The following is a 19,738-nucleotide window of genomic DNA, read 5'->3' as shown; positions in this document are numbered from 1 at the left end:
GTCTTCCTCTAAGGCCCTAAGAATGAAGTACAAAATTCTGAGGTCATTTAGAATTAAATTGTCTCATTTAAAACTTGCCTATTAATCCCAAGCTAAAAATAACTACTTTTCTAGACCTACTTTTAGATGAGGCGGGAGTTACTTGTATTAGTCAAAAGAGAAGCAATTACAAAAATGTTACAGCATGCATAATTATACATGCTGCCTACTATATATAGAAAAATCGCCATCTTTTTAATTAATAGCAGTACACATATCTCCATTAAATTCAGCGAAGACAGGTGACCCTGTGCCAGGTAAGGTTTTTGGCCCAGAGGCAGATTTCACTCACAATTTAAGAGGGATTTATAAAAAATTCAGGAAAAGAATTTGCCTCCAAATTAGCCATTACTTATAGAAATAAGTAAAAAACGAATAGCTGTGTATCTACTATGTTGAAATGAAAAGCAAGGTGCCAACAAACTCATTTGAAGTGCAGCTATTACATACAGATCCAATGCAGATCATTTCAAGTAACATATTAACACGGAGACACATACATGTATTTCTCTGTCTGTGTGTTTGCATATATGTATATGCATCATATACTTGTGTGCAACATGCAAATATGTAAATGCACGTGCACATATTTATATATACACATCTACATGCAAAATGACAAACAACAAAAAAATGTTTATGGCTGCACCTCATTGGATAATTTACACACATAACCATAGATGATGACAGCATGGCTTACAGTCCTGAACTAGTTTTTACTCAATCGTCTCAGAATAAAAGATGAGGAAATCTGAAAGAGGAAATACATATATATATATATATATATCCAGTGAAGAGAAGCACATTGCCACTCACTTCTGCTGTTCTCTAGCCAGCTGGAAGGTGTAGGAGAACTGACAGTTCGGAGGCTTTGCACAAGCCTGTACATAAGAAGATGTACCAGCTCCTTAGCGTTGTCAACACAGCTGGTGGTTGCTCACTTCACCAAAACCCATAGACTCTAAGTGCTACTTGATTCAGAACAGAATCAGAAGAAATATTTCTATCTGAGATGTCATACTCACTTTGCAAAGCCTGGGGCAGGAGCAGGACCTGGAGCTGGGTCCTCTTCCTCCCCACAGGAATGTGGGAACATGGACAAGGTTGGTGTCACAGAAGAGTTCACAGCCTTCTGCCAAAACAGCCTGATCCTCCATCGGAGTAGAAGCAGTTGATGTTGCTAAACTGTGAGATACATTTCAAATAAAGCTTACAGCTGACTGACTCCATATCCCAAAAGCATAATCTCCTGTGATACATGAAAGATGCACAGCTTTCAAAGCTTTTGAACTCTCTGTTCTTGTTAGGATGTTGATTAGTGGTTGTGCATAGGCAGAAGACAGGGCACCAGAGAAATTGCTGCCTGACAGTGTGCATCCAGGCAAGCCTAGATCCCTCCAACTTGTGATGAAACCCAGTGAGACCACATCTCCAATCACCGAGGCTTGGAAACAGAGCCAACCCAATGTGCTGCCAGTTCTGTGTCCTTAGATCATCTCAGACGCCCACTGGAGTTCTCCAGTACACAGGATAGGATGATTCTGGAGAACACAAACAGATCCAAGTATTCTAAAATTTAACTGACTAATAAAAAATAACAGGAAAAATGAATTCCTTGATGAATTCCATAGAACTCTTTAGATTTATCCTCAGTATAAATAACATGAATGCAAAGGTTTCCATCACTGGATCATTGGGAAAGATGGGAATAGACTGAAAATTGTAAATTTTGGGCTAAGTGCATCTGTCACACAGTGGTAAAAGGCACAGTGCTAGCAGCAGTGCACAAGATGCTCATTATTTTAAAACACTGAATGTTACTATGCTGCTCAAATTGAAGGTGTTCTATTACAAATGTTCCTGTCTTTTCCTGTTAAGAAGGTAAAGCACTATGTCGTGATGTGGAGCTGTCTTGTTAATTTACGCTTGGAGAGTGTTTTTGTGTGTGTATGTATGTTTGGTGTTTTTTTTCCCCAGCAGAAAATAACAGAGGTAGAAATTAGTTTTCCTCCCCCACTTGTAACGTCTGCGCCCAGCCATCATTTTATCTATTGCTGCCATGAGCGGAGTGACAGCAATCTGCAATCTGTAGCCTAATGTGTTTTGTTCTTTGCTTTGTGAAAGCAGCTGTACAGAACCACCCTATGTTATTCAGTCTTTCCAAAAGAAGGATTAAATCCTTATTTAAAAAAAAAAAAAAAAAAAAAAAAAAGGCTGTTGCTGATCAATTTCTACTCAGTGATATGCTTCCCCATTTAAATCCGTTGCAACACTAGATTTTGATCTGCATTAATGTTTAATAGAATAGGAAAACCACTTGTAAGAGGAGAATAAAGAGAAATGTTTATTCTACAGCCTTATTTTTTTTTTTACTCATAATCCCATTTGTGTCTGTTCAAGTCCCCAAAAATCACGGCCTCTGAGCTCCAGTCACTTCAGAGCTCTCCTGTACGGGCCTTGGCACAGTCTACCAGAAACAAGGATGTTATGCTTGTGCTTAATGCAATTTATTTTGTGCTCCACTTCTCTCTCACAACAGACGAAAGCCTGGATATCTTCATCTGTCATCACAAAATTTATTGCTATTTGATTTAAAGGACTGAGGAGGTAAAACGCCGATTTTTTGTAGCATTCACTTAACCAGAGCTCACAACGACTGTCGCACCCCTACGGACCCTCTTTCACCCTGTCGCGCCGAACCCGCCCCGGCCCGCTCCAGTTGCCGCTCACACGCCGCGCGTCGCGGCCGGGCGTCGCCTCCACTCCGGTGTCGCAGTGCCCCCTAGGGGCCGCACGCCTCAGGGACGGCTGCGATCCCCCCAGCGCCCACCCCTGAGGCTGTTCTTTCTCACAATACTGGGCTGATGTTTCATGTGACGAGATGACAGTTCAAAGAAGAGGGCGGCTCCGCTGCTGTTACCTTCAATTTTTATTTATTTATCTTTTCTTCTCCTACACATTCGCTTTTTCTGCTTGGATACCTGGTTTAGCATTAAACGTGGAGGTTGGTGGCCCTGCATGTGGCAGGGAGGTTGGAGATTCATGATCCTTGAGGTCCCTTCCAACCCTGGCCATTCTGTGATTCTGTGATTCATTTTCAGCGGTCAATTCCTTCCTAGCACTGTGCCGTTAACTGCTATGGAGGGAGTCTGTCCATGCCAGGCTGGGCTCCTGGCCTTGTTAACATTGATACCACTGCTTTTCCTCTCCCCTTTTCCCTTCCCTTTGAGTCCTGTTATTTTCTAAACATTTTCAGAGAGCTACTCAAATAATGGGGTGCTATGGTTCTTGTATCTATACAAGCTCGAGAAGTTCATAGGGAAACAGATCACACTGGAAAGCAATTTCTGAGAATGATGGATTCTATCCCACTTCAAATCAAATGAAGTGCAAATACTACAATAAAGAAATGACTAAAACACAGAAATGCTGCAAGAGAGCTTTGGCATATGGAATGATAGCAAATACGTAAACTCCAGCACAGAAGGAAGTACTTACCATCATTGCTGAAGGTAAAAAGAATTCTAGGTATTTCCATAGCAGCCATAAGAACAGCCAAAATAGAGCTGTTCAAATTCCTGAAGAACAATTTTGATAAATCACTAGTTTCTACACAACCTAGATTTCACAGTATGATTAATAGCTATCAGACAAGCTGCATTTCACTTGAAGATAAATTCCAGAAGACAAATCCCTATAGCAGATTGTTTTTGCACCATTTCTTGGAAAAAGTCTGTGATGAAGGAGGACTTGGTTCACTATGCACATAATGCTTCAATGTTTTTTCACAGTAGATACTACAAATAAGATAACACAAATAATGAAGTAATCCCAGAACAATTATGTGATTTAATATTTTGAAATAAAAGACATAAGGTTGGTCTGCGTAGAAACTGGGCTGTCAGGGGTTTTTACAATGAGAAAGAGTATGGACTGCAGGAATACGTTAGGAAGGAAGGGAGGAAGGGAGGAAGGAAAATAATAATAATGATGCTTTATTAGACTTACATGGCAAAGTTTTGGTAGCAGGGGACTGCAGGAGTGGCTTCTATGAGTAGAGCCTGGTGGCTGCCCCATGTCAGATCAGAGCCACCTCCAGCCAGCTTCAAAAGGGAAGCACCACTGGCCATAGCGGAGCCATGAGCAATGCTGGTTGTGTCTCTGGCAGAGATTAATAAAAGGCTGAAGCATCCTATGAGGAAAGTTTGATAGAGCTGGAGAAAACTGAGAGATGATCTTATTAATGTGTACAAATATGGTAATGGAGGGTATCAACAGGATGGAGCCAGGCTGTTTTCTGTGGTGCCTGTCAACAGGACAAGAGGCAATGAGCAGGAGGTCTGGGGGAGCTGCTGCTGATATGGCCCTGTGCTAGAGCAGATGTTGAAGGATGGTCCTCATGCTACAGAACCATGTCAGAATTGTACTTGGAGAGCCACAGCCCATGAGAACTCATGCGGGATTAGTTCAGGAAGGACAGAATCCTGTGGGAAGGGACCCCCTGCTACAGCAGGGCAGAGATGAAGTGTTAGGGACTGACAACAGCCCCTGTTCCCAATTCCCCTATGCTGCTTGGGTAGAGGAAGTAGAAGAGAGAGGTTTGGATATTAAAACACATTGGACAAATTAGATGGTCATATTTTTGCGGACGAAGTAACTAATATTTCCTATACTGTTAAAATTTACATTTTCTATTTCCTGATAGTCCCACTATTTTATAAATCATTTTTGTTTCTGAAGTTCTTATTAGTACTAGTGAAATTATGTAATACAGTCACTAATAAATTTAGTATGATGAAAATCTTACAGAGTCATGCAACATAGCCTACCTGGAAATATTATTCAGGTATGTGAGACATTAACTATGTATGCCCAGTTCTAACTCATTAAATAATTAATAAATATGCTTGAAAACAACAAGCACTAGCAACTGCTATGTAGGGGGCTTAACTTACCAACTCTGGACTACATCTCTGCTTTCAAGTATACCCAGGTTTAGGTATGTATAGGGAAGGAAGGAAGAAAGAAGCAAAAGTTGAATGCATTTGGGGAAGTAACATAAAATGTGACGGTCACATGGTAAAGCTAACTGTCCTTGCCTGTGGATAAAGTCAGAGGTTGGCCTATGGGGACACAACTAGCACTCACCCATGGCATGTACCACGGTTTAGCACATAACAGTGACTTTCACTGATCTTTGTACAGAGATCTGAGGCTTGTGAGAGGGTGGCTTAAATTAGGTTTCCAACTGTGGAACTGCACTGCAGAGCAGAAACATTACAACGAGTTGCAGCCTACCCGCTATAGCCACCCTGCTCAGTGGATACATTTGAGATGTCACCCAATGGCAGCTGCATCCCTGCAGCCATTTCATTCCCAACACCAAGCACTCGCTAACCCTGAGTGAGGTAAGGCCGCGGTGGCAGCGCAGGGCACTGTGGAGCCACAGCTGGGCCTCGGCAGGGCACACCCGGCCCCACCGCACTCAGGCTATCTCACGACCCCGACGTCCGCTCCGCACAACGGCACGGCTCAACCGGCAGCACGGCTGGACAGCCGACAGCAAGGGCGAAAAACAGCCCCACGTGTCGCGCTCAACTTCCGCCACCGCCCCGCCTCCTGCCGCCCGCCGGAAGTGACGCTGCACGGCCGTCCGAACTGCCGGAAGTGCTGAGGCGAAGAGTAAACAGCGCAGCTGGAAGTGCGCGTCCATCTTGGCGGAGCCGGAGTGTGAGTCCGCCGCCAGCCATGGGCGGCGTCCTGGGCCTCTGCTCCATGGCGAGCTGGGTAAGGCGGGCCGAGCGTCGGGGTAGCTCTCTCTTCCTGTCCTCTTATCCGTCTTTCTCTCCTGTTGCAGGCCCGCAGCGGCCCCCGCCTCCCGGGGCCTTTGTCTCCCAGGCGGGGCAGTGCCTCTCCGCGTCGCCGGTCTTGGGGAGGTTGTGACCTCTCTGCTGCCCACCGACCTTCTGTGGGCGGCCGCCGCCACTCGCCCCCCCTGTCCTGGGCAGCTTTTCGCCCCCGACCCTGGGCCCCTTCTCGGGCTTCTCCGGGCTCCCCCCGCCGAGATGCACGGGGCGTAGGGGAGCTTGGTACCCAGGCAGGCCGCATGCTCTGTGCTCGTTTCTCGGCCCGTGTTGTCGTGCAGAAGGTGTTATGGGTCTGCTAACAATCCTCCTGCCCACACCCCTCACCCCCGCCCTCCTAGCCCTCTAAAGCAGTCAAAATCTCATTCAGTGTTGATGAAGTTTGCTCTGCTTTGGGAAAAACAGAACTTGTGCATTTGTCTACTTCTGGTGATTGTATTTAGCTCGTCTTTCTTACGGCTTTGTCTTGGGCAGCTCCGCCCTTTATAGCATCTTTGTCTTGTCAAGGCATCTTTGTCTTGTTGTTCAGCAGGCTGTGATGATGTCACTGCCGTGCTGAGTGTTGCTCAGTGCTTCTTCTAACTGCTTGGAAACAATAGTTGAGGGTGGGCTTAAAACTGTTAGCAGTGTAGGGAAACACAAAAGTCTGTAAAGATCCTTCACGACCGTTTTCTTCCAACTTGAGTTATTGCTGTCTTGTCTTTAAGTGATCCATCTTTCTAAATCCAGGCTTTACACAAATGTTCACACTCATGTGTTATGAATCTGTACATTTGGGATAAAAATGTCAGTGGGATTGCGAAAATCTGAATTTTTCATACCAAGGAGACTCTACTTTCCTCAGAAAAATGAAGTTGTTCACATTTAAACAGACACTCATACAGCTAACTTAATGGTCTAACAAAGCCTCATGTAGATTCAAGTTCCTATGTTTGTGCTATAGTTTATCAAAACATATGAAGTTCTTTTTTTTTTTTTTTTTTTTTTTCCTCCTGCTGGAGTGATGTGTAGAGTGGTGATAACTTAATTCCTTAATATCCTGTCCAAATTCAGTTAAATGATCACAGAGACAGTAAATTAATAGGTATGAAATAAGCTACTATGCTGATATACATGTAAATAAGCTGCTGGAACACTGATAATATTTTGCTGAAGAGATGTTGCTAGTGTTCATTTTGCTTTAATTAACATTTTAAACACCACTTAATGAATTAAGCCAGGTAGGTTTTAATTATTAGCTGAATATAGTTACTTTGACATTTTTAATTGGTGTCAAATACTAAGTGATGCCATAACTAGTTTAATGAAAATATTTGAGTTAATACGTGTTGCATTTTCAAGTGAATAAACAGCCTTTCCTGATAATTGGTGTGTGTAGTGTGTGAAGAATCCTGTGTATTTGTTGTTGGTTCTGAATGTTAATTTCTGCTGAGAGAAATGTTTTCAAGAGCATCTAATGGTCTTTTAAGTGCAATGACTTGCATAGTAATGGAATCTTGACTAAGTTAGATTTACTGTGGGCAGATCCCATCCTTTAAAGTGCCTGAAACAAATCTTTTTTTTTTTTTTTTTTTTTTTTTTTTTTTTTTTTTTCCTGGTGGCTTTATAGTATTGATTTTCTTTACACAGTTAAAAACACAGTTAATCAATGCTTAGCTCTGTGCAGCACTTTGTACAGCTGGAGTCTGTATGTGTCCCCAGTCACTAAGAATGCTGATGTATAAAGAGTTCGTGGCTTTGAAAGAGGAGAGGGATATGGAAGGGGGTTTCAGAAGAGCCAGATGTCATGGAGTTTGCTGGTGCAGAATGTGCCAGCCAGGATGGCTGCTCCTCTTCTGGCTGGGGAGACAATGCTGCTCATGCTTCTTTGCAGGGCCAGGTGTTGTGCTGTGCAAGCTCTTCTGAGTAACTTTTGGCATCTTTTATTTCTTTGGGATTATTTTGCATGGTTACTTGTTCTGACTGCGTGGTGTGGTACTGTGGTGCTGTGCTGCATAGTCAGTCTTTAAAGGCAAGGATGAACTGGGAGTAAGAGAAGCCTTAAATACCACTGTCATCTCACCAAAAGGCTTCTGATCCCACTGGCCTAGAACCATCAGTCAGTCCTGATGCTTTTTCTCTGTTGTGTCTTGTTTGTATTGCAGCGCTTTCAGAAGTTGCACCTGTGAGTAAGCTGCACTTCACTGGAGAATATACTTTTAAGCTTTGTTCTGTGCAGTAGTATCTTGCTGTTTGTGCTGTGGTATTTTTTAGGAGGAGAGCTCTGAATATAGGAGGAAAGAAATCAGCAGAAACTGTCTTTTCAGCTGGTAAACTGAATTCTGTGGGCAGATTGCTTCTTGTTCCCTGTTCTGTTTGGAATCTACTACTTGTTAGGAATGTTTTTAATAACAGCACGTACAATTCCAATAAAATAATACGTATAATCTCCTCAGAAGAAAGAGAGTCTTGGACTGTAATCTGACTTTCTGTAGAAGTAGGTGACGTGCATTAATAGTATCAGGAGATTTCTCTTGTTCAGAGATGTGCTTGATCATTACTGCTTGTGAGAATGAGTTGTTCAGGGGCAAGGTGTTTAAAAAGCTGATGTTGTTACTCAGACAGTTAAAGTCAAGTGGGCAATATTGTCTCAGTTGAAGCACGTTTTTACTAAGTGAGGTGGATGTAGTGATGTTTCTTTCAGCTCCTCTAAGTCCATAAGAACATTAAGTTACATGCACTCTTGTGTGTTCCCTTTCTAACACTTGGGAGGAAGCTGCTTCATATACTTAGCATTTAATAAACAATTTAACAGTGATAATTTAGAGAAGTTTATGCCTGACCGTCCTTGCACCAAGTTTTCTGCAGCAACTGAACCTAGGCTTGTGTCCGGCTCTGGCAAATTCAAGCTTTTAGTCAAGAATATATTTAAAAAATATTAATACAGACAGAACTAGTTAATGAAAATACACAATTAGCTGAAGAAAGTAATGTTTTGTGTAGAGAATAGGAATATTTTTCACTAGAGAGGTTATTTGTGGCGAGGAAATACCATATATGCAGTAGTACTCTATAAAGTCCTGATGAGCCCTAAGCAAATACTTGACATTTGTTTCCTGGCGACTTAGCATAGGTACCCCTAATGTAGTTGCTTGCAGTCAGCATCTTCGTTTACATTGTGCTGCAGTGATACTGTATTGAAGAGGAGGAAATCAGAGTGATATGCAGTCTTTTACATACTGGATTAGTTATGAGAATGGCCTACTTTTGCTTTTTATAACAAGGCAAAATTAATGATGTCTGTTAATTTAGAAGCAATTCTGTAGCATAGTAGAGTGAATATTTTTGGCTCTTCCATCGTTGAACAAGAACATGTGGAAAATGAATATACGGGAATTATTTAGAAGACCCAAGATGTGGGTCTGGTTAAAACTGCCAGGACAGAAAATCAGAATCTGTTTTCCCAAGGGATTGCCAGGAATTGTCTGGATGTCTGCTGGTGTGCTGGCACCTTCCAGGAGGGCAGAGCACTGGTGTTTTGTTTGCCATATGACTAAGCATTAAGAACTCTGACATATGCTCATCATCCTGGCTGACTGATGTGTACTGGTCATGTGCCTGTGTCTGGGTGTCCCTTGAGTGATAATTAATGCCTTTTTTTTTTTTTTTTTAGCACAAGCAGAGGTGAGTTTTGCCACAGTTCAGTGCTTTTGTAAGAGGTTCTGTGCTCTGCTGTAGTACAGTCAGAGCAGGTCTTGTGTAATGAAGGCAACTGTAGCAGGGGACACGCTAGAATCTTACATTGGTAAATTTTATTGAACTGAATAATATGTGGCCTCCAAAACTTAGCTGTAACTACTACTGGGGTTTCCCATGCTTATTATTATTATTATTATTATTATTTTACATAAAATGATTCGTTTGTAAATGGGGGAATGAACTGCAAAATATTTTAATCTTCCCTTTTCTGACTTGCATTTACTTGTGGACCCTCACCCTTCTTTTACTTCCCAAACTGCCTCTCAACAAGTGGCTGAGCATTGCTAAGGAGTACAGGGTAGTTTTTTTTGTTTGTTTTTGTGAATCTGTGCCCTTCTTCCTGTAGTGCTTTGCTTAAGAACAAAACTTGCTGAATGCAAGTAATTTGTCTTTGATTCTTTGATAGTATTTACAACTATTGCACATTTCTTCCTGTTTCTGTTGTTGATATTTGGTGGAGCTGATAATGCATATTGTGTCTTTGTACTATTTGTGCTGTTACTAACTTTTGTTACATTGCAACTAACAGAATTACATGATACCCAGATGGGAATAGCTGATAGAAATGCAATAAATAACAGCTTAAGCTTTAGGCTATTTTACCTGTTTTGTTGGATTTTTTTTGGAGGGGGGGGGAGCTGAAATGATGTTTATGGCCTCAATAAGGATTGCAGCCCAACTGTAAATGCTGAAGGCATACCTGGATGGCACTTATGTTTACATTTTTTTTCTATGGGCTGTATGTTTTTTCTCTCTGCAGCTGTGCAAGGGAGGATGTTTTTGCTAGGCTAAAACAATGCCCGAATCTTAATTAGATGAAAAAAATGTAATACATTTCAAGAGGACAATTAAGCATGGATCCAGGCTGAATGGATAAATGATTATTTTTGGCATAGAAGTAATTTCACTGTACAGTTGTGCATTAGGAAGCACCACCAGGACTTGTTTGGAGGCTCTGTAACATGTTGCATCTACTTAGCCTACATTAATATCGAGTGATTTTCCATCATAACTTCTGATAATCTGCACAGCCTGACTGAAAGCTAGCAGTGCAAAGCTCTTTAAAGAGTTTGTTTTACCTTTCTTATCTCCATCAGATACCATGTTTGTGTGGAAGTGCCCCCTGCCTGCTCTGCAGGTGCTGCCCCAGCGGAAACAACTCCACCATCACTAGGCTGATCTATGCCTTCTTCTTGCTTCTCGGCGTGAGCGTGGCCTGTGTGATGTTAATTCCAGGAATGGAAGAGCAGCTGAAGAAGGTCAGATTACTTCTTTACTGACATGTTTGGTTGAACAAATGTCAGAAGTAATTGTATATGATATCCTCAGAGCGTCGATTTTGCTCAGAAATGTATCATTTTTTTGCCACGTGTTCTTAACACTCACTACTAATTTGATTACAGGTCAAGTAAACAAAGGACTTGTGAAAGAACCATTGAGTACATAAATAGCACTATTTAGAAGGAAAGTTGCACTTTAATTGCTTGGATAAGAAAAGTCTTAAACAGGAAATTATAACTTATATTTGTAGTGATTTTTTTGTTTGTTTGTTTTTGCATATTACCAAGGTATTTGTAGTTCTTAATTGATTTTGATTGCTGCTAATAAGGATATTAATGAGAAATGAACACAGTCAAAGATTTCTAGTTTGTGTTGCTCTAGCTAAAATTTTATTTTAACTGCAAATGTACAGCAGGAATATTTTTTACAAAGGGTAGTAAGAAGTTCGTAGGGGTTTTTACAGTCTTACTTCTATGAAGATAGTGCATGAACTTAATGGAAGGATAATTTCAATTTTGAATTACTGGGGAGTTGATAGCTTTTGCTGAACTTCGATTGCATACTGAGGTTCTGTTAGTCTTCATTTTATTGTTTTATTCTTTTCATTTTTTGTGGTAAATAGTAACTTCTGCTGGACATGCTTTTCATTTTCTACCCCTTGTCTCCAGATGTTGTCTGTAGATGTTTATTTCAAAATATTTCATTTCATTCATGTTATTTCATTCCCCTTGAATGCATTTAATATCCTGGTTTCAGCTTTAACCATACAGCTGTACAACCCTGCAGTATCTTATTTTCTTAGCTAAGTTTGTAGCTCTTAATACACTATTCATTAATATTGCTAGATTATGCAACTTGCTACCACCTATTTACTCACAGGGGGCTTTTAAAGGTCACTGAACTATCTTGTGTCTGTCACAGATTCCTGGATTTTGCGACGGAGGGATGGGAACAACTATTCCTGGTGTTCATGGCCATGTGAATTGCGACGTGTTGGTTGGTTACAAAGCAGTGTACCGTGTGTGCTTTGGTATGGCAATGTTCTTTCTTCTCTTCTCCTTGCTGATGATCAAAGTGAAGAGCAGCAATGATCCAAGAGCAGCGGTGCACAATGGGTAAGATACAGAAATGAGAACTGAGATGGGCACTTGACTGTGGGCTTCATGGGAAGTTTTTTGGGAGATGTAGCTACTGTGGAAATGTAGCCTGCAGCCAAGCATGCTGGTCGAATGTACTGATCCACCAGCAAAAGAATTTCTTAGTAGTTAAAGGAGTGTTATTGCAGAAGAGGACATCCAGAGTTAGTAGAGTTCTCAGGGCAGATTAATTTTTGTGAAAGAAGAAGATGCACGTAGCTGTCAGTTTTTAGAGCTCTAGCTATGACACTGGATAATCTGTTTATACATTTCCCAAGAGTAGAGATTCTTCTTTTGTCCACAGAAGATGAAATTCAAGAATGAATAATGGTACCATTCTAGTACTGGGATGTTTTTCATATATAGAAAGATTTTAAAGCCTCATCTGTTCTCTAGGAATTAAGTGGAAACTTTGATGTCTGTTGTTGACTTTAAATATAGTTGTGATAGATGTGTAACAACGTTTGCCTCCCTGCTATCTTTTCTTCTGATCAGGCTGAGGATAGTACTGGAATTTTAGCTTGCAAATGGTCTCAAGCAGTTCTTTTTTTTTTTCCCATGTTAGGTATAACTTTAATGTAACTTTTTAAATTTGTAGATGAAAAGAAAATGAGACTGAGAAGAATATGGCTTTAGTTCTTTACTTTACTCAGGTGTAAGCAAATGTCTGCATATAGTATAGTTAAGAGTGCATTAGAAGCAATGACTCAGTTCAGTCTTTCTCCCCCTTGGTTTGCTTACAAGTGTCCTCTACATCTTCCAGTATTCACAGAAAACTGTTAAAACATATTTTTAAAAAACAAATGAAAGTAGATCAGCTACACTGTGAATGCTTTGAGGGATTTTGTTTTGTTTTAATGAAAGACAGTATATGTGGCGTAGTGGTCTTCAGTAGGAAGATTCTTCTTAGCTGTTTGGTGTCTTCCTGATATGCCTGTCTGGGATTGCAGTATCTGATAGAAGTTTTTGGTACTACTTACACAACCCACAGAAGCTTATTGTTCTGTGCCAATGTAGTGTCAGCACTAGAATAAAAGACAAAATTATGTTCTTTAACTGTTACTGGTAAAATATGTGATGATGCCACTGCCAACACTTCTGTAACAGGTAGCTGCTTCAATAATACACCTTACAGATAGCTTTATGTAACTTTGGGTTTTGATTTTTTTTTTTTTTTTTTAAGTTGTATACATCTTCAGTAATACTTTGCAGTGTAATCTTTCTGTTAGTGGTTTGCAATATTTCAGAATATTAGCTTTTCCCACATCTGTGTACTCACTTTTTCATGCTTGCTTACAAGTCAAACCTAGTAGATAGGATCTAGTGCCAGCATTCATTTTCTTTGCTTTTCTAACAGCAGTCAAAATGGCTTGCCATTTTCTTGCCAGGAAAGCAACAAACACTGTTATAATGTATTCAGAGGATTGTTACTCACTCGCACAGAATAGCAACTGTAGGTGTTTTTTTAAGAGAAGTATTATTTTTAGCTGTCATACAAACTGTGTGTGGATGAAGTGTCAAGAGCCCTTAAAAATGCATGGAATTAGAAAGGAACTTCATGCAAAATTGAAACTGTTTTTGTAATGACATTTAAATGTCCATGTGAATTTAAAAACTACTTTAAGTGGGTTATGCATTTTACAATAAATTTTCAGAGTTAGTTCAGCTTTCATACATACTTTTTTAAATATCCCAGTGAATTCATGTTTTCCCATATTCTGCACTTCTTCCATCTTTCTTAGCTTCTCTCTGCCCAGCTGAACTTCTCTGAGTGCTCATCCGAAGAAATTTAATCTCACCTTTTGCTTGTTATGATCAAGTAGTGGTGACTGAAGTTTAAGAAAAGATAGGAAGGGGTGGAAAATGTGAAGACCATGCAGCTGTTTAAAATGTGGGAGTGTGGTACATGTCTTTGTGCTATATTCAGTTCTGAAGTACATGTAGATGCTATCATGCCTATATTTGGAGCTCCATGCCATTCTGATAAGGAAAAAAAGTCTGCATCTTATGTTTGGTGTGATTTTTTTAATTTAATTTTTTTTTTTTTTTTAAGTTCACTACAGGATGTTAAAGGTGTGATGGAAAATATTTCCCTGTCTCCTTTCTGTGACATCTGATCTGTTTTGCTCATCCTTGAGCATGTATCTCACAGTTACATTCCATCCTGGCTTCATACGTCAGGGAGATATCTGTGGGAAAATTAGTGTTGAACTCTATGAATCTAGCATCATTTACTGGAGGAAATAACAATCTTGGGTAGATAGAATAAGAATTTTATCTTCTAAAGAAATAAGAATGAATGAATATATATATATATTTTCTTTTTTTAAACCAACACAACAAAACAGCCACCAAACCCTCTGAGAATGTGTGTTTTGTGTTACTTTGAGGTCTTCTGAAGCAGATAAGGACTGCAGTAGTTGCCAGACTTTTTCTTACCCTTTTTTTTCCCCCTTTAATTCTTTAGATTCTGGTTCTTTAAATTTGCAACAGCACTTGCAATTAGCGTTGGAGCTTTCTTCATTCCAGAGGGACCTTTTACTACTGGTAAGAGAACATTGTCTTCTATTGGATTATGGTGCAGTGGTAGTGGTTTTAAAACTAATTTAAATGTGTACTGAGAGCTTACAGTTTTTGTGGATGCATAACCTTTATGTTTTAAGACGAGGTGGTAAATTGTCAGTGGCCCTGAACTGCTTTTATTTTTCTTTATAGTGTGGTTTTATGTAGGTATGTCTGGAGCATTCTGCTTTATTCTAATTCAGCTGGTCTTGCTAATTGACTTTGCTCACTCCTGGAATGAGTCTTGGGTTGAAAAAATGGAGGAAGGAAACTCAAGATGCTGGTATGCAGGTATTGTATTGCAACAAGAACTTTTACATTTCATTGTGTATTATGTTGGATACATTATTCACCTGAGTAATGTATTTCAACCAGAAAGCACAAGAGCTACTTTGTGTATTATATATCGTTTTGTTGTAGTGTGATTCTGCTCGATTGTCACAGTGTTCTTCTGATACTGAGTTAAAAATGGAGTATGGGGACTCCGAGCAGGAGAAGAGGGAACTGCTGCTAAGTGATGATATCTACTCCCTAGGCACAGGAAGTCAGTATACCGTATCAGAGAAGAGGCAGTTGTAGGTTAGGCTCTTAGGTTTTTGTTTGTTTGTTTTTTTTCCATCCACAAGCACAGGTTTTGTTACACCTTAGCACTGATTAAAAATAAACTGATTTCATACTGAGTACAGTGAGTACACTGAGTTCAGTGAGCTTTTCCTTATGCCTGCCTAGTGGTCATTCTTTTAGGGTATAGGGACCGTTTCATCCTGAAACTCTACCATGCTGCCCTCTTACTCCCTCTCCTCAAAAGAAGCTGGGGGGACAAAGCATGACAGAAAAGGTCTCAAAGTAATTTTGAGATTTTGTTTATAATAATCAAGTTTTGGATAATTTACAAGATTATTTCAGTTTTAATATGCTGTATTACTAAGCACTTAAACTCTGTTTCTCTTTCTTCACAGCTCTGCTGTCAGCTACAGCTGTCAATTACCTTCTGTCTCTAGTAGCTGTTGTCTTGTTTTACGTTTATTACACTCAACCAGAAGGTTGTTCTGAAAACAAGACATTCATCAGTGTTAATATGCTGCTGTGTATCGGTGCCTCTGTAATGTCTATTCTGCCAAGGATTCAGGTATAGTTTTGTTATTTTCTTAGTTTTCTGGATTACTTTCATTATCAGAAACTCATGATGTAATCACGCTTGAGACTTTTGAGTTGCCTAACTGATGTTTCATGGCTATTTCATACAGGAATCTCAGCCAAGATCTGGTTTGCTGCAGTCTTCTGTGATTACCATCTACACGATGTATTTGACTTGGTCAGCTATGACCAATGAACCAGGTAACTGTAGCAGCAGTGTATGGCTTTTTAGGTGAAAGGTTCAGCTATAAATTCTATCTTCACCTATTTGCAAAGCAGCACTGGAATGAGGTACTGTGATGTGTGCAGCCACAAGTTTTTCCCACGGCTCTGATTTCCTACAATAACACTAAAGAAATTGTTCTTTGAAAGATATCTCCATGCCAGGTTTGAAGTTTCTTGGTTGGTACTGAAATGTTATTGATGATGTTTTTCCTAATGGAGGAATCATTTCAATGTAGTAATGTTGTAACACTTCTTGCCTGAAAGCAACCAGATGTCTTTAAAAACAAAAACAAAAACAACAAAAAAAACCCATCAATTTCATTGATGAAAATAAACTGCCAAATGTTGATTTCAGTGCTTTAAATTGTCTTTGACATGGAAGTAGCCTTTAATCTTAATTGTAGGCAATCTTCTGTGCTCCTGTGTAAAGGCAGAGATCTGAGTAAATGTAACTACTAAAGTAATTATGGAAAAGTAGTCTGCTTTCTGCTGTTACATCTGTGTGTTGTGTGTGGATGCTGAAGTTGGGAACTGTTGGTATAAGAAACTAATTTTATAGCATTCTTTTTAACTGAGATGACTGATACCTATCTGTATACAGTATGGTTGGCATACTTGGTTTCTAGCAGTAAAATTTATTTGATTTAATAGGCAGGAAACTTTTACTTGGTTGCTTCTGGTTGTATGAGATGGCAAAAGTAAAGCACTTGATAGGTATCTCAGGGCAGGTAAAGGATTTGAAATCCTTTATAAGTTATATAAGATTTTGTACTGTCACTGGCCTGTTATAGAGACTCTGTAGGCTAAAATTCAAGTTTTTATGCTTCAAAACTTTAATGGTCACAATGTTTTTTGCTCTTACTCAATGTTCTGCATGGAAATGCACTTTTAAGTACTTGTTCAGCTTTTATGTAAGTTTTAATGTAATTTCCCTCACAGATAGGCGCTGTAACCCAAGTTTGCTGAGCATCATTGGTTATAATACCACCACCATTCCAACCCAAGGTCAAGTAGTGCAGTGGTGGGATGCACAAGGAATTGTAGGACTGATTTTGTTTTTGCTGTGTGTTCTCTACTCAAGGTAAGATTGCTTTGAAAAAATATATATATCCCATTGACTTGTATTACTTCTGATTGTGAGCTGATAAATTATATTCATTTGAGTAACTGTACTGCATCCTTCCCTGTCAAATACAGCATCCGAACATCCAATAACAGCCAAGTTAACAAGCTGATGCTGACCAGTGATGAATCAACTCTGATAGAGGATGGAATGCCCAGGAACGACGGCTCCCTTGATGATGGAGATGATGTTCACCGTGCCATAGACAACGAAAGGGATGGAGTTACTTACAGCTATTCCTTCTTCCATTTTATGCTTTTCCTGGCATCGCTGTATATCATGATGACACTTACCAACTGGTACAGGTATCTACATTTCATAGTACAGTACGCCAACAGTCTGCATGCAAGATGTACATTTAGCTGGTCAGACAGGGACAGCTGATGTACTAGAAGGAATGTGGCTCTGAATGGGGCTTCCCTTGAGAAGTGTAGTGTTTGACCCGTGTGAATGGATTGTAGTTGTATAACATTTACAAATGTAATGTTAACAGCTTAAGCAGATACTAGTCAGAATTTAAAACAAATTAAAGATCTCTAATAATTTGTTGATGAACTGCTTGTATGAAAATAACAAAACTAGAAAGGTGTTTTCTTCTAAAATAACTTCCAATGGATTGTCTTGTTCTTGGTTTGATTCATGGCTCTGCTTAAGTGAATGTGATATCAAGATTAATTCTCCTAGGGTGTGTCTTTTCACAAGGTAAGATGAATTACCAGTAGCATAAATGCTATCCAAGTCAAGCAGATGTTTTTAGTAGTTATTTCTGCTCTTGACAGATTCTCTTACTCAGTACTTTTTGGGCTACTGTTGTTTTCCACAATTTGCAAATGATATTTTCATACAGATTGGTGTGGGCTAATTGGAGGAAGTAAAGAGGAGGCATCCTTTGAGGTGTTAAGCTGACATTAAAATAATTGACTGTGCAAATGTTGAATAGTAGCTTACTACACGGTCGCCATACTACAACAAAAATTGCAAATCATCTTTTTAATTCTTTCAACAGTCCGGATGCCACTTATGAGACAATGACCAGCAAATGGCCGTCTGTCTGGGTGAAGATATCTTCCAGCTGGATTGGCATTGTGTTGTATGTGTGGACTCTGGTTGCTCCGCTGGTTCTTACAAATCGTGACTTTGACTAAGGGAGCTGTACTGCTCTCCAGGGAAGATGGTGTTAGGTTCACCATGTTTTTTGAAACAAACAGTATTCAGGATTATAGTGTAGTTGTAAATATGTGTGCGTGTGCTATCTGTGTAGCATATACCCTGCTTTACTCTGCATGATCACCTTGAATCATGTCTTTTTGTCACTTCACTAAATGGCTCTTTCTGGCTGAGCTCAGTGAGAATTGCTACGATGGTAGTTTTCATAGGATTATTCCTAGATCTAGTGCTTTGGGAGCATTAGAAGATCAAGGCCTTTTGGAAGTATGTCTTTCTTCCCACTCTCAATTGTACTAAATAGTTCTCTAGGGGAAATGAAGTGCAAATGTTAATTAATGTAACAAAATAGTATTATATCAGGCTTTGCAAGGGAAGGACGGGCTGCCTTTGATAATCCATGTTGCCTTGATTCCAAAGTAATCTTGAGTTAGCATTGTTAGATGCAGAATTGTGTGTTAGTACTTACAGGACATGTTGCATCATTTTGGCACTAAAAGCCTGGCCTTGTACTAAGGGCAGCACAGTACCTTTAGCACAAATGTTAAATGGGGAAACTTGCACCTGAAATTGTGGAGAGGCTGACATCTTCCTGTGTGTCTGATGTTGTCCCATTGCAGACAGAACGGGGGAAAAAAAATATTCTGGTAGCAGATGCTCAGAAGCATGTTTTTAAGACACCTGTTTACAATATGCATCTATGTTTGTTTTTTTTTTTTTTAAAGGTAGTTTAAGTGGAATAGCTGTGTTTTAATTTATTGCTGGTTTTGTGCCACTTTCATGGCTAAGTTGCAAGCACAAGTAAGGAGCCGAGTGGTGAACACTGTTAACGTGTCAGAGGAATTTTTGTGGCATAATGATTCAAATAGAAGCAGCAGCAGCACTGAATGCAGTAATTAGGGGAGGCTTGCATTAACAAAAAATCTTTAAGATACTCGAGGCTCTACATTTTGATTTGGGTACTTTGCTGTCCATTACCAGAGATAAAGTTCAGCCTAGAAAGTAGTTTTAGACAAAAGGTAAAGCATTAGGTCTGTTTGATTAAAATACTGTATAGTTTTGTGCAGTTATGAAAAATTAAATGCTTTTGTGCTTGCTGCTTTGTAATTGAAGTATGTAAGCTGCATTATTTATATTTTTCCTTTACTTGCTATGACCTGAGACTTGAGCTGTCTACTCGGGAGGTACCCTAGAGCACTTAGATGATGTCATGATTATCTGTTACTGTGATGTTTATACTGTTACTTCTTGTTGCTAATTATTTTCTAAGCTTTTATTATAACATACTGACATTTAGCACGGAAGTATGACGTGTCACTCAATCATGAAATGGTCATGAAAGGATTAGTAAAGGCTTGCAGTAATTTGAAATATGTTGTTACCTTAAATAAATTTGGATGAAACTGTGTAATTACTTTTGATGTCTCATACTGCTTCTGAACATGGGGCTAGAATATGGTTCTTACAGT

The 19,738-nt window shown here is 39.7% G+C and overlaps 1 protein-coding gene across 1 annotated transcript; it reads left to right on the top strand.

Annotated features, from left to right (window-relative positions):
• Window positions 1-5,705: 5,705 nt before the first annotated feature.
• On the top strand, window positions 5,706-19,680 carry SERINC1 (serine incorporator 1). The gene is made up of 10 exons (XM_042810671.1): window positions 5,706-5,826; window positions 10,739-10,900; window positions 11,844-12,037; window positions 14,526-14,605; window positions 14,774-14,911; window positions 15,580-15,749; window positions 15,868-15,958; window positions 16,922-17,063; window positions 17,180-17,410; window positions 18,112-19,680. Exons 1-10 carry the CDS (start codon window positions 5,788-5,790, stop codon window positions 18,248-18,250), a joined length of 1,386 nt encoding a protein of 461 aa, XP_042666605.1. The 5' UTR covers window positions 5,706-5,787; the 3' UTR covers window positions 18,251-19,680.
• Window positions 19,681-19,738: the final 58 nt, after the last annotated feature.

This window comes from Centrocercus urophasianus, unplaced genomic scaffold (assembly GCF_019232065.1).
Source record: "Centrocercus urophasianus isolate 14NV4802_14NV808 unplaced genomic scaffold, USGS_Curo_1.0 seq_10, whole genome shotgun sequence".
NCBI classification, from domain to species: Eukaryota; Metazoa; Chordata; class Aves; order Galliformes; family Phasianidae; genus Centrocercus; species Centrocercus urophasianus.
Note: the sequence above shows the minus strand (reverse complement) of the source record. Positions and strands in the feature narration are given on the sequence as shown.

Excerpts from the sequence above, each read along its gene's own strand:
- SERINC1 (XM_042810671.1), top strand. The coding sequence starts at position 5,788 with ATGGGCGGCGTCCTGGGCCTCTGCTCCATGGCGAGCTGG. Across the intron at positions 12,038-14,525 it reads AGAGCAGCGGTGCACAATGG|ATTCTGGTTCTTTAAATTTG; the intron begins GTAAGATACAGA and ends TTAATTCTTTAG. Across the intron at positions 17,411-18,111 it reads ACACTTACCAACTGGTACAG|TCCGGATGCCACTTATGAGA; the intron begins GTATCTACATTT and ends TTCTTTCAACAG.